The sequence below is a fragment of the Portunus trituberculatus genome, chromosome 18, assembly GCF_017591435.1.
Source record: "Portunus trituberculatus isolate SZX2019 chromosome 18, ASM1759143v1, whole genome shotgun sequence".
Lineage (NCBI taxonomy): Eukaryota > Metazoa > Arthropoda > Malacostraca > Decapoda > Portunidae > Portunus > Portunus trituberculatus.
Window position 1 is genome coordinate 13,820,549 of NC_059272.1, and position 15,000 is coordinate 13,835,548.

A 15,000-nucleotide genomic window follows, 5' to 3' on the forward strand; every position below is an offset into this window, starting at 1 on the left:
TCACAAATCGTGTAGAAGGGTTGGTGAGTCTGCCATAAACGAGAGGAATTGCATGGCACGAGTGTAGTTTGTCTGTAATGGCACTTGGGGATGTGGCAGAAATTTGAGATTTTCTAAGTCCTGCGAGCTGTGTAGCAGACTTTGAAATGGATATCCATTTTTTTATAACTGGGATTTGTGGGTAGCGGGATGTAAAGATGTCACGGTGTCTGTAGAATGGTCCTGCCAGTAATGTCCTTTCAGTTGTGGGGCCACCAATGACAGCTTTCCATGATAATTCAGTCACAGTTTTCTTTTGTTTTAGAGGCAATTCAGGCATTCTGATAAAGCAGGTGTGGGAATACTATGGCCATGCGCTGCATGTTGCCCAACAAATGTTAGTAAATTTGAAAGAGAAAGTTAACAAAGCAACGTCAAATAAAATAGTGAGCGTTTTTTTTTTTCCCTACAGGTATGCATATGTATAAGAGAATGGCTTTTCTTTAAAAACCTTTTATTTACTCTTTTAAATATTAATTACTTTGGGTTAATATATACTATGTTGCATTATAAGATTATGAATTTTTATGTAGCCCTTGCATTGAGATAATTGCCCACCTCTGTGATAGAGGCTCACTGTCATTTGTTAATATGGCTACTCATGGGACGGGGGTGAAGCGAACAGTGCCAGTTTTTTGGCAGGAAAAGTCACAAAATGTGAGATATTTAGTATCAGTAGCTAATATTCAAGATGCAATATAGAGATGTGAAGAAGACCTGCCACATGTTTGTTAACAACACTGCAGGGTTGTACACATCTCTATCGGCCTGAGAGTCTCTTCACCTAACTGGTAAGGCATAGTGGTGAAAGTTTTAAGGTGTTTTGTTATGTTAGGGTTGGGTTAATGTCTTAGCAGGATGGTAGGTGAGGGTGCAGCTAGCTAGAATAGGTTAGGAAAAAAAAAAAAAAAAAAAAAAAAAAAAAAAGTGAAATTCCCCCCTATTTTGCTAATTTCTTGTCCTCCACACAAAATCCTCAATTTTCAACATAACCCCAAGCTTGTTGGGGGGAGAGGGAGGAAGGGTCGATGTGGAAAGGGAGAGGCAAATGTATTATACGTAAGTACTATGCATGTGTGTATGTATGTATGTATGTATGTATAAATGTATGTATGTATGTATGTATGTATGTATGTATGTATATATATATATATATATATATATATATATATATATATATATATATATATATATATATATATATATATAGATAGATAGATAGATAGATAGATCATGCAGGGATGCCACAGAATGCCTGACTTCTGATCTTTTTAAGATTTGTGATTGTGGCAGAAAAAACTTAGTAGCTAGTGTTCAATGCCTCAAAAACTTGATTCTTCCATCTATCAACTTGACACAACCTTTCAGACAACTATCCCCTCTTCTTCAGTGACAACTGTCTCCCTTTTTCACACTGAATATCCTCAGCCTGTCCTTTACTCAGAATCTTAACTAGAAACTTCACATCTCATCTCTTGCTAAAACAGCTTCTATGAAGTTAGGCGTTTTGAGGTGTCTCCGCCAGTTTTTCTCACCCCTGTAACTGCTAAGTCTATACAAGGGCCTTATCCGTCCTTGTATGGAATACGCTTTGCATGTTTGGGGGGGGTTCCACTCACACAGTTTTATTAGACAGGATGGAATCAAAAGCTTTTTGTCTCATCAGTTCCCCTCCTCTGACTGACTGTCTTCAGCCTCTTTCTCATCTGAAATGCTACATCTCTTTCTATCTTTTGTTGCTGTTTTCATGCTAACTGCATGCCTCCACTCCTCCTGCAGCCTTGCTCCACAAGGCTTTCTTCTTCCTCTCACCCCTTTTCTGTCCAACTCTAATACAAGAGTTAATCAGTATTCTCAATCATTCATACCTTTCTCTGGTAAATGCTAGAACTCCCTGCCTGCTTCTGTATTTCCATCTTCGTATGACTTGATTTCTTTCAAGAGGGAGGTTTCAAGACATTTGTCCCTGTCTTCTGGCTAATTCCTTCTTAATCTTTTAGCAAACTTGCAGTTAAAGTGGGCTTTTTTTTTCTACAATATTTCGTTACCCTTGGCAGGTTTCCCTTTTGCATAAAAAAACACACACACACACACGACTCACAATCGAGAAGCCCGGGTTTGAGTCCCGGCGCGGCGAGGCAAATGGGCTGTTCACCTAGCAGTAAATAGGTAAGGATGTAACTCGAGGGGTTGTGGCCTCGCTTTCCCGGTGTGTGGAGTGTGTTGTGGTTTCAGTCCTACCCGAAGATCGGTCTATTTGCTCTGAGCTCGCTCCGTAATGGGGAAGACTGGCTGGGTGACCAGCAGACGACCGAGGAGGTGAATATGAATTACACACACCGCGTAGTGTAGTGGTTAGCATGCTCGACTCACAATCGAGAGGGCCGGGTTCGAGTCTCAGAAAGCGGCGAGGCAAATGGGCAAGCCTCTTAATGTGTGGGCCCTGTTCACCTAGCAGTAAATAGGTAAGGGATATAACTCGAGGGGTTGTGGCCTCGCTTTCCTGATGTGTGGAGTGTGTTGTGGTCTCAGTCCTACCCGAAGATCGGTCTATGAGCTCTGAGCTCGCTCCGTAATGGGGAAGACTGGCTGGGTGACCAGCAGATGACCGAGATGAATTACACACACACACACACACACACACACACACACACACACACACACACACACACACATCTGTTAATGGCTTGCAATCAAACAATAATACAGTGATCAACATACCATCAGTATTGTCACAAACACTTCTTGGATACTGGTGTACTGTTTGTCCATGGTCTTGTTTGTTGTGATGAATGTAAATAGGTAAGGGATATAACTCGAGGGGTTGTGGCCTCGCTTTCCTGATGTGTGGAGTGTGTTGTGGTCTCAGTCCTACCCGAAGATCGGTCTATGAGCTCTGAGCTCGCTCCGTAATGGGGAAGACTGGCTGGGTGACCAGCAGATGACCGAGATGAATTACACACACACACACACACACACACACACACACACACACACACACATCTGTTAATGGCTTGCAATCAAACAATAATACAGTGATCAACATACCATCAGTATTGTCACAAACACTTCTTGGATACTGGTGTACTGTTTGTCCATGGTCTTGTTTGTTGTGATGAATGTGTGCCGTTGTGACATCCAGTGGTGTGGTGGCATATGTGGTTTCAACACTCTGATTCCCAGTGAATGGTGCTGATTCAGTAACACCTTGCTCTTCATTTTCTGAATCACTACTTTTTGATCTACTTTCATGAAAGGACTGAATGGTTGAAATTGAGTTGGCTGACACACCCCTGTAGGAGGCTAGACTTTCACCTCCTTGCAATGTTTTCTCACCATCGAGGCCCCTGCTGTATTCTGTGGCTCTAGTAACATCTTGGAGTAACACTGTCTGTGGTGAAGTGTCTGGCAGTGGCAAGGCCTCAGTGGTGGGACTGACGTATGTACTACTTTGTCTTTCATTCTCCAAGGAATTGCTGTTTGAAGCGTTCAATGCAAAAGCCTCTGGACTCAAAATTGCATTGGGCGACACGAGGTGATGGAGAGAGATGGTGTGGTTAATGTGGTGTCCTCCCTCGGCAGGCTGGCTTTTGTTCTGTCTCGTGGCCGTCAGCACAGGCACAGTGCCTGTCGAGTCGTTCTCTTTGGTTTTCACGCCACTCCAGGAAGCACAAGCACACACCAAATACGCACACCAGACACAAAATAATGTCCTCCCCTGTTGCTTCATTATACCATGGTCACAGGTGAGAGAGAGGCCGCGATGCCAGGAGGTGACAAGAGAGGTGCTACAGCTGCCTTGTTTACCTCCATAATCAGCTGATGGGACGCGTTCGCTCTCCTCCCGAGATATCTTATCAAGGTGATATCAAATTGACGCTGGCCCCGACTCATGGCATTATCGCATCAAAATAAATAATCTACTAATCTACAAAGTATTATGGAAGATATGATTAGGCAAAGCAGTGTGTGTGTCCTTGTCAGTGAAGGAAGACATTGACGAAGGTATCTTGAGCCTTGTGGAGTAGTGTGGTTGTCTGCTGGCAGGGGGCGGCGGCGTCAGTGATGGCTGCTGTTGATCAATGCTTCTGACGCAATACTCAGTGGACATATTCCGTAAAAAAAACACTGTGGAGATGTGTGGTAGATAATATAGCAGGATGGGGAAGGACGCCGAGCTGCTGGAGGCTGCGAGGAACGGCAGCCTGCAGGTGGTGGAGAAGATCCTGAGTGCCAGGTCGAGGAGGTCTGGTCCGCTGGCGAGGTGAGACCCTCCCCGCCCATTTCCTGAGGATAAAACACTTGATATGTCAAGGATATGAAGATAGGAACTGTTGCTAATAAACAAAATCAAGTCATTAATAGCAATGTGGTAGTGGCAGGGGTGGGGTGGCAGTGGCAGACTCAGCCAGACACTGCTTCACCATTATTCACCACTCCCTAATTCAGGCAGTCCTTTGACAGGTCAGGAATTATTAGTTTTGAACCGATGTTCTTCCTGTAACAAAGGAAGTGATTAGAAAATGTTACGATCACTTGAGGAATATGTTTATTTCGTCAGTGTCAGCTTGTCATACCACTTTTTAAAGGGAACATCATCATTGTAGATTCAAGTTAAGTTGGTAGTAATGCTATGACATTAGAAATTTGACAGAAATGAATTAATTGTTAGGAATATTAGTATCCAAGATGATAGGCTTCTTGTGGCAGTGTGGGTGTAATATCTAGTATAATGTCATTCTTCCATGTCTTTCACAGTCTGCATGTCCTTGAATAGTAAGTGAATAGTATGAAAGAGATGGAGATATTCTGTGTGAATACTTTAGGGAGTCATGGCAAAATAGGCTGTCAAGGTTACATAGTTGGCAGTTTTAATGATTGGTTGCATGTACTCCATCAAACACATCTGCTTGTCGCTCCTTCCGTGAACTTACAGCAGCGAAATTGACAATGGAATTTCCTTAATTTGCCTAAGGTTTGGTAGAATGCTCTGGTTTATTCTAGAGTAATACTGAATGACAGTCAAGGAATTAAAACTCCAATTTAAAATAATCTTTTTTAAAATTTGGCGTGGTTATACTATGTGGTCTTATTTAGGCAGAATTGGTCACATGTATCATGATGTAGTCTTCTGCACAGGCACGGTTGATATATGACATCATCGTGGTCTGCCAGTCTGAGTGAGTGCCAGCTAAGTAACTTTAAAATGCATTTTCTGTGACTGGCTGAATGTTTACAGCCTACTTATATGTTGGTCTTTATGTCTTTAATGTTGGTAAATGACCCTTCATTTATTAAGTGTGAAGTCTTAAATCTGCATTGCTTGTACAGATAAAAGTTATAAGTAATATTACATGCATAGAGCCATTGAGCATGGGTTCGACTGCTGGACTGGGCTTAGAGGTTATTAACTTCTTTGCTGAAACCAAGGGGTGTCTTTGATTCTCTCGAGTGCGGGTTTGAGGTGTGCTGCACTTCGCCTTGTGATGTGAGACCCCAGTTTAGTTGCTGATACTGGGTAGCTTTCCTCCCTGTGGCATGCACTGATAATGGTGGTAAGCCCCCACCTTAACAGCTACCCACCTTGGGCCAGAGTGCGGGAGTGAGACATTATTCCTTCCTCCCAGAATCAAAGCCTATAGAGTGATGGTTTCTTTTCCTGAGTGAGTACCGCTTGGAGGTCCCGTCCAGTCCCTGCACACCATCTGGTTACAGAAAAACCCAATTCCAGCAAATATTAATTTATTTATAAGTATAACACATAAATGAACTAATAAAAAGGAACACAACTCAGTTTAATGTGAGAGATGCATCTATTTCTTCTCCACCAGCTGATTGATGCCAGATTATCTTGTGTAAGGCAATAATAATTTTTCTGAGAAATAAATTGATTTAATTAAACTAAAACTAGCATATGATTCCAAAAGCACTCATGTACCACCTGGAAGTGTTTGGTGACTATTGTCGTAGAGTAATAGAGTTGCTGGGTTGGATACCTTAACAGCTTCACTGATCTGGAGTCTCCTTGACCCATTGGGGTCTCTATCATGGCAAGGCAAGAGCCATCAGGAGCATTTGCTTTTTCCTTGGTGCATCCTAGTAACTCAGGGATGGGTAACGTCTCCGGCATTGTCTGGGATGTCCCCACCAAGTGAAGCCTGGGCTCCTGTCCTTGAAGCCAAATGGGATTATGGCTTTAAGATTTGGGATATACCGTGCTAGTACGAATGCAGTGCCAACCTTTCTTCTGAATTATGAGGTTTGCTCGTACCTCTGTGTTTTTTTTGGCATGTCAGTGTTGTCACAGGGACACTAATCTTGCTAATTGGATGAAGTCAGTTTACTGAAGGGCTGGAGGGAGAGTCAGTTGACTCAAAATGGGTGGCGTCCACTGATATAATCTAGGCCCTGAATCTTGGTAGGTAAGTTTTGCTGAGAGTACTCTCTTAGAGTGCTGGGAATCAAAGCTTTGAATCAATTTATACTGGATGGCTGCCTGCAGGTCCCCTGCCTTGGCTTTGACGTTGAAGAAATGGGCTGACCGCCCAGAAGTGATCCGCCATCACGGTGCTAAATACCTGGCTGGAATCTGAGTATGTGTATTGTGGCCGGTGGCTTTATCATTGTCCTTCATGGCCTGTGTGGGTAACTGGCAGGAGGAAGTATGACTCTTAAAGTCAGGCAGGAGCAAGTATGACTCTTAAAGTAGCGATAATTTGTTACTGATGCTGTTATCAGTTTCTGATGGATGATATGGAGGTTTTGAAAGGAAGTGTGACTGGTAGGTCCTAGGAGCCAAGATCAAATCAGGATTGATGGAAGAAGGCCAAGATGCCATCTTCATGTCTTTGCTTACTTTATTGTTAGAATTATTACCTTCATTTGCACAATATGTAAAAGTGTATGACATTCAAGAAAGGCATATTGAATGGAAAAGTAATACATAACAAAAGGATATTCACTTCCAAACAATAACTCATCTAGCACCTCACTAGACACTCCAAAAGAATGTCATCTTGTTTTGAGAAATGTATTTTTTTTTTATTGCTGTTTACCTCATGCTTTTTAGGTACTGTATTCCAAAATGTTCTAACTAACAATTAACATTATTGCTATAACAATGCTTCAGTTGGTGCACCTCCTCTCATCTTCTGCCCTCCCTGTAATCTCTCTTGCCTGCCACTAGTAACCAAATTTAGATTTTGCTAGACTTTTAAGATGAGTGGAAAAAATTACATATAGAACATATCAAGTTATAAACTATGTGCTTTATTGCTGTTGGCTCGTATCATTGAGACTTAGATTAGGAAGCTTGGTACTATGCAGTTCACCCGTGGTTGGTTTGATTTAAATAATTTGATAAATAAATTAAATTCACCATAAAAAAATATTAGATCAGAATTTAAAAAATCTAGTTTGTGGCTAGCTGAGTCATAAGGATAACTAAAACTGTGTGCATTGCAGTGTGTGAAATGTGAATGCATATTCTGCTTTGTTTAAGCACTGTACCTTTGCTGAACATAATCTTATTAAGCATGAAACCCATGACTGCATGAATTAGTAAAATTTTCCAATTAGCCATATTTTGTAGCCATGGCCAAATTTTCAAGAAAAAAATATAGCTAGTCAATCTTCATGAGTATTTTATTTGGAACTTCAAATATATTCAGCCATATCATGTTCCTTTATCAAAGGGATGAGCACTTAAAACACTATAAGGATAAGGAGGCTTGACCTGTTTAGCAGCATTACATACTCATGTTCTACGTAATAAGAGGATGCACTACGATAAACCGTCACATTTAGGTGTACATGAAACTATCTAGTGTTTCAAAGGGTAGGTAAATATGGGTGGTAGAGTGTTTTGTGCTTTTGTTTAAGGGATGGTACTATGTGCTGGAGATAACCTGAAGCAAATCAGTGACTGCTATGTCGTCATGTCACCATATGTCAAAGCTGGCCAACAAAGTGGTGGCTGCTGGAGAAAAGGGGTGAAGGGAGAGGGGCAAGCTCAAGGGGCACATGGGTCTAGGGTGGGAAAAAGGAAGTGGTGCTGAAGGGTTTAATGTACTAGTTTGAGAGTTTCAAGGCCTGAGGGCTTGTAATAATAACTGTAGTACATACAGCCAGTAATGTGGCAATGGTGTATGTAGGCTTTGAGAGGAATAAAAGTGAAAACATATGTAAGAGGAACTGTAGAAATTAAGATTTGTAACCTCGTGTGCATTACCATCTCAGACAGTTGCTGTACATGCTCTTTTACCAAGCATTGATGTGATTGTTCTGTGGATCATTCTTGGGGCTAGCAGCTCAAATACATAGGTGTATACTAAGGTATACAGGATCGATATACAAATCATGACTGAAACTAAACTATATCAACTGATTTAGTGAAACTCTCCCAGATCAGTATGTACCATTCATATTGTAACACTCAAGGAGTTAACTGTTTATTGATTTGTATGGAAATACTACCCTTAAAATAATACCCTTAATTATGTACTTCCGTGGTAAATGTAAATATTCATCCAAAATGTGATCATTGTTCCAGCTAATATATTGACTATCAAAGTGCTTCTGGTGTTAGAATTAATTTGAGTTTATCTTATTAGTCATGAATATGGCTTTCAAATGGAATTTTCAACTTATATTTTTCTTTTCTTTAAAGTTTGTCATGTTGTAACCCCATTGTATGTCAGGATTGTGGGTATTGTCCAGTGAAATTGAAATGTTGCTGAGAACAAAATTTGCTGTACACAACAAGACTTGTGTTGGGCATTGGTTGATGGAGCACACAGAAATGTCTCGAGCATCACCAATATACCTTTTGATACCTTTTCAAAAGAAATATAAAGGGAAAAATATATTATTAAGGATCCCCATTATTATTATTATTATTATTACTAGTTATTATTATTATTTTTATTATTATTATTATTATTATTATTATTATTATTATTATTATTATTATTATTATTATTATTTATTCATTTATTTTTTAACACTGTTTTCATTGTGCATTGAAGGTATTTGCAGTGTGATGAGCAGTGGTTTGCTTGGCACCACTGTAGCCACCAGCAGTTTGTTGGTAGGCATTGGGCAACTCATGATATAACTTGGATTCCATTGTGATGTAATTTCTGTTGGGCTTTTGTTGTGATAGTTCTTTGAGACTTTAACTGGTCTTTTTTATTTGCATGCTTGGTGAATACTTTTTAAAGAAAATAGTGATCATGATTGTATGTCCCATGATAGCATGTCACTAACAGACTTGTGGTAAGACAAATGTAAATAAGGAAATGTATTGATAAGATGGCAAACTTATGGTCTTTGTAACAAATGCTGAAGAGAAAATTTATTAATTGGTAAATTATGAACACCCTGCTTGCTGCTGTATTTCAATCTTCCTCTGACTCGAACTCTTTCAAGAGGGAGGTTTCAAGATACTTATCCTCTGGCTTTGGCTGACGCTTTTTTTTTTTTTTATATCTTTATATGGGCCAGGCACATCAGTGGCCCTTTTTTTATTGTAATTTTTGTTGCTCTTGCTGGCGCCTTTTGACATAAAAGAAGTTAATTTTGACAGTCATTAGTTGACAGATTCCTTGAAGATGGTCTTCGGATGTGCATAAGTTTGGATGTTTATTTATTTATGTACAGCTTTAGAAGAGATCATGTGCTTTTTTTTTGGAGAGAGAGAGAGAGAGAGAGAGAGAGAGAGAGTACACACCTATACACCTGCTCGAAAAGTGGCAGCAATTCGTGGTGGTGCTGCAAAATGTTTGAGTGAGTGATGAGTGATGACCTGCATTGTGGTGTTGCCGAGTCACGCTGCGATGTGCCCTCGTGTGACAACAATGTCTGCTGAGGCATTCATTCCCGGGTGGGAGTGGCTCCGCTTGTATCAAGTGGCGACCACAAGCATGGTTGGATAGGTTGCTCGCACATGTGAGAAAGTGAACCTTACTGTCGCAGAGTAGGACGAGTTGACTCCCTGTTCAAGTTACGTGGGTCAAGATAGAGTCGTTCCTCGGGTATCTTAATGGTTCAAACTGCGGGAAGCTTGACTATAGTACGTAGTAGTGGTGTCGTTCGGGGTGGTTGCTGTGGGTGGCATGTGTAGTCTGGCTTTCTTACTCCGTGACAGCACTAAAAGAGCTGCCCCACAAAAACAATGGCCTTACATCTGGCATGTACACATTTGTTTTCGTGTCTTTTATTTTATGTACAAGTTTATATTAAAAGTTAGGAGTAAATGGACTTGATGTCCTGTGTTGCGCTGCGATGCCAGGCAGGGATACTCTTACTCTCCCAGTCTTGACTTACGAGTGACTGTGCCGTCAAAAAGATACAGGGAACTGTTTTATCATGACAGTGACCATGTCTTGTGACACACACACACACACACACACACACACACACATGTGATGTGACTCTGAGACACGGCTTGGCATGGCCTTATTGATGTGCGATGTTGGCCTGGCATCGGGGGTTAGACGGCCTTACGGCGCATCCTTCAGATATAACGCATTGCTTCTTTCTTTTGTACTTTTTGTGCGGAAACATTTCACTGAACAGAACGTGTTACAATTTCAGTATATTGTGGCACTGAAGTGACGGAAAGCAAAATGACGTTTGGTTTTGATGTGGCTTTGTGGGAGGAGGATGTCGTATTGCTCGAGGTCTGTTGTACCCGAGGTTTGGCGGTGTGGGTGTCCCTCATCCATCCCTCCTCTCTCCCACCGCCACAGCTCCCACCACTACTAGGGGACGGAAATGCATCTTTGTCCTCTGCCGCCCAGTAATAGTGACGCACTGAGCAGCATTGGAGGGGGTGGGGGACCTGGGGACCGGGGAGATGAGATGAGGAGCATTGGGTGACTGGGGTCGTGGTATGCTGGGAGGAATTGAACAGAATATGGCGTTGTTGATTACAGACTGGTTTTTCTTTTTGTTCTTACTTCTTCCAGTTAGTTAATGTAGCTTAGCATTAATAATCTCGCATGGTACATTTGGTATGGTGATGTTTGTTTTCCCTTGTGTTTATTTTTGTTTCTCCAATTTCTTCTCTCCTATTATTATTTTCCTCATCACACATCGCAGTAGGAAAAACCTTGAGTGTGTACACAGGACATACATCAGCCTTACTCTAACCTTCACATTGACCAGTGCTTTTAATCCTTCATTACTACTCTTTGTAGTGTTCCTCCTCCTCCTCCTCCTCCTCATCTTCATCATCATCAAATTACTACAACCACCATCACCACCATCACTGACGATAACAACAGCAGCAACAACAGATACACTTAGTAAAGATAGGATTGATAATGAAAATGAAAATACTAAAAAAAGGGGATAATTGATATCAATATTATTACTAGTACACCAGCAAATTATGTTCAAGTCAGTTGCTATGTAAGTGCAGTACACATTTATCATTATGTATTAGTTTTATGGGAAGAGAGGCGTGAGAGCCACAGAACCATAGAGCCACAAGCACTATTAGCAGCCAGCAGGTCTGCAAAATCGTTTCCTGCTGCACCATGGCTAAGTCGTCCCCGTAGCGGCAGGACCACCGTTGCCACACAACCACAAGTCGTTTTCTTCTCTTTGTCTCTTATCCTATTCTTTATTTTCCTGTAAATGGTAATTATTCTCACCTCTCTTCACATCCTCCCACGTACAATTATGCTTCCCTTCCCCTTCCCTTTGACTGTGAGGCATCCTGTGCCGTTGCTGCCACGCTAGGAAGAGCCTGAATCATCGCTGTGTGTGTGCGAGACTTGACTCTTCCTGGCTGGACCTTTTGCTTGAATCCCTCTCGCTATGGCCTTCATCTTCTCCTTGTTCTCTTTACATGTACTTAACTCATCCCATGATTAAGGTGAAGTTGAATGCATGGTCGGGTATCTTATCTTGATGTTTGCAGTTGTTATCTCTCGGCAGCGTTGGTCGGGAGATGTTGGGGAGAGGGGTGGCAGGGTTGTTGCATTGTGTGGTTATGAGGTTTGTATTCTTTTATTGGATGAAATTGTAACTTAGAGACAAGACTAAATTGTTACCATATATGTATAGTTTGGGCTGTATTATTATAAAAACAACATGAATGATATTGGCAAGTACTTATATGTGAACCATTTCATATCAAAATTACATGGCATCACTAATTTCACAGCATTTGCTTTAGATATTTCAGTAAGATCGAAGGAAAGGAGAGGTTTCATTGTAATTTTCCTTGCAGGTCTTTGCGAGTCTGTTCTCTAATATTCCACTGTTAATTTTGTCCCCAGCTTGCGGCGTGGCCCTGGTGCCAACGTACAGGACAGCAGCGGTTACACGGCACTCCACCTTGCGGCGCTCAACGGCCACAAGTAAGTGCTGGAGACTCTAGGAGTGAGGTTGTACCTTGGACCCACCACTTAGGTCCTAGAGCGAAGGTTTTATGTTTGCCTGCACATGTCATTGTATTGTGGCACTATGCGTGGCTGGAATCAGTTGGTTGATGTTTCACCATGCACAACCTTACCTACCTATCTCTGCTTGGGGATTTGATGCATATCTTGGTTACACAACACCAGCTTTAGAGAGAACCCACTAAGCCAGGCAGCCTGTCATCATCTAACTGGTTGCTCATTCTGGAGACATGCGTCGCGGTTTTCATGAATGTGTGTGTGTGTGTGTGTGTGTGTGTGTGTGTGTGTGTGTGTGTGTGTGTGTGTGTGTATGTTTGTTTTAATTAAGCCTGGTTGTGGGAAGCGTGTCAACTGACTGTATGAGTAACTAGGTTTGAGTTGAAATGATAATGATAATAATAATAATAATAATAATAATAATAATAATTATAGTAATATAAGTTTCACGAGCTTATCTATGAAATGTGGTTGTGACAGACAGTCAACATGACAATAAGAGTCACGTCATATCCTGAGCTAACGGTTTTCCATTACCATCATAAAGTTTATCAGCCTCAGTGGTATCATGTCTCCCATCCTCTTTGTGTCTTGTCTGCCCCGATAACAACCTCCATACATACAATAAGAGTGTTGACGCTTCCAGCCTGCACAGTACTCCCTCCCGTGACTCATCTTCCGTCTGTCTCGTCTCCTGCAGGGACGTAGTGGCGCTGCTGCTGGCCCACGAGGCATCTTGCAATGTGCAGGACGGCGAGGGATCGACGCCCCTCCATCTGGCAGCCTGGGCGGGACACACAGAGGTAGTGAGGACCTTGTTACACCAGGGACCCTCCATCTCTAACGTCAACCACCAGGTAACGTGTTGCTGTACCCTTGTTCATATCAGAGAGAGAGAGAGAGAGAGAGAGAGAGAGAGAGAGAGAGAGAGAGTGAGTGAGTGAGTGTCTTTTCTTATCATTTCCTCTCTGGTCCTCTTCATTTTTCTTTCTCATTCTAATTTTCCTCCTCCTCCTCCTCCTCCTCCCATTTTGTTGTTGTTGTTTCTGTGTTGTTGTCATCCGCTATCTCCTCCCCCTCCTGGTGGTGGTGGTGGTGGTCAGTCTGGGCGCCTTCCTATAGGGGCTTCTCGAAATTCCATCAGTGCTCAGCCCCTCCCTTTCCTCCCTCCCGCTCTCCACCTCTCCACTTGTCCCTCCTGTCCAGTCCTCCCTCCTCCTCCATGCCACTCTCCCAAGGTCAGTCGCGCGTGAGGGGGAGGGGAAGTGAAGAGAGATAGGATTTGAGAGAGAGAGAGAGAGAGAGAGAGAGAGAGAGAGAGAGAGAGAGAGAGAGATTTACTTTTCAATCTATTATTGTTATATTAATTCATTTCTCTCTCTCTCTCTCTCTCTCTCTCTCTCTCTCTCTCTCTCTCTCTCTGATGGTCATCTTACAAGGCGGAGGGCGGGGAACGCTTTGGGGGACCAGATTGATTAAACTTCAATCATTGTGACCACTGGGCGTGAGAGAGAGAGAGAGAGAGAGAGAGAGAGAGAGAGAGAGAGAGAGAGAGAGTCGTGGTGATGTTAGTGGTATTAAATACGAGGGACTGTTACAGAAAAAAGGTATAGATTTTGATGATGATAATAGTAGTAGTAGTAGTAGTAGTAGTAGTAGTAGTAGTAGTAGTAGTAGTATGAGACATCTCAAGAAATATTGTAATGATAGTGGTAGTACTTGTAATAGTGAAAGATTGTATGACTACGAATACATGATGATGATGATGATGATGATGATAGTAGTAGTATGGGTAATGAGATGACAGTATGACGATCGTGGTGATGAGGCAACACAAGATAGAATGAACTAGAGTGGTGGTGATGATAATGAAGAGGAGGAAAACTACACAGACACACAGATATACAGGCACACATGCACTCCAATAAGCAAGGACGACACAGACTCACAAATAATATGTGTTAAGTGAAATATTTACTGTTATAAAGACGTTGAGTAGATGGACGGACACACACACACACACACACACACACACACACACACACACACACACACACACACACACACACACACACACACACACACACACACACACACACACACACAGATAGATAGATAGATAGATAGATAGATAGTTTATTGACCACAGTATGCCATTACATGTAGGAATTATTATAAAATTATTCATAATATAGATCATAGTTGATCAATACATTATTCAAAACAAAACAAAAAAATACCCTAAGAAAATAAAAACTGTAGTCCACAAATCGCACACACACACACACACACACGGTAGCTCAGTGGTTAGAGCGCTGGCTTCACAAGCCAGAGGACCGGGGTTCGATTCCCCGGCCGGGTGGGGTGTGTCTCCTTTCACGTGTAGCCCCTGTTCACCTAGCAGTGAGTAGGTACGGGATGTAAATCGAGGAGTTGTGACCTTGTTGTCCCGGTGTGTGGTGTGTGCCTGGTCTCAGGCCTATCCGAAGATCGGAAATAATGAGCTCTGAGCTCGTTCCGTAGGGTAACGTCTGGCTGTCTCGTCAGAGAC

At 42.1% G+C, this 15,000-nt stretch overlaps 2 protein-coding genes across 14 annotated transcripts in view; one reads left to right on the top strand and one right to left on the bottom strand.

Moving 5' to 3' along the window:
* The window catches only part of LOC123505844 (transmembrane 7 superfamily member 3-like), a 12,231-nt gene extending 8,307 nt beyond the window's left edge, over window positions 1-3,924 (bottom strand). Inside the window, exons 1-2 of one of the 2 annotated variants that reach the window (XM_045257620.1) lie at window positions 3,161-3,924; window positions 2,761-2,833 (exon numbers count right to left, since the gene is read on the bottom strand). In XM_045257620.1, the coding sequence (XP_045113555.1) occupies window positions 2,761-2,833; window positions 3,161-3,769 (682 nt within the window). In that variant the 5' untranslated portion in view covers window positions 3,770-3,924. Of the gene's footprint in view, window positions 1-2,760; window positions 2,834-3,087 lie in introns of both variants that reach the window. The other variant, XM_045257619.1, reaches the window with a different exon arrangement.
* Window positions 3,925-4,064: 140 nt separating this feature from the next.
* Window positions 4,065-15,000, top strand: part of LOC123505842 (ankyrin repeat and SAM domain-containing protein 1A-like) — an 86,255-nt gene continuing 75,319 nt past the window's right edge. For 10 of the 12 annotated variants that reach the window (XM_045257607.1, XM_045257608.1, XM_045257611.1 and 7 more), the window contains exons 1-4: window positions 4,065-4,303; window positions 4,798-4,815; window positions 12,330-12,410; window positions 13,150-13,306. In XM_045257607.1, the coding sequence (XP_045113542.1) occupies window positions 4,200-4,303; window positions 4,798-4,815; window positions 12,330-12,410; window positions 13,150-13,306 (360 nt within the window). In that variant the 5' untranslated portion in view covers window positions 4,065-4,199. The remainder of the gene's footprint in view (window positions 4,304-4,797; window positions 4,816-12,329; window positions 12,411-13,149; window positions 13,307-15,000) is intronic. The other 2 variants (XM_045257610.1, XM_045257615.1) reach the window with 1 other exon arrangement.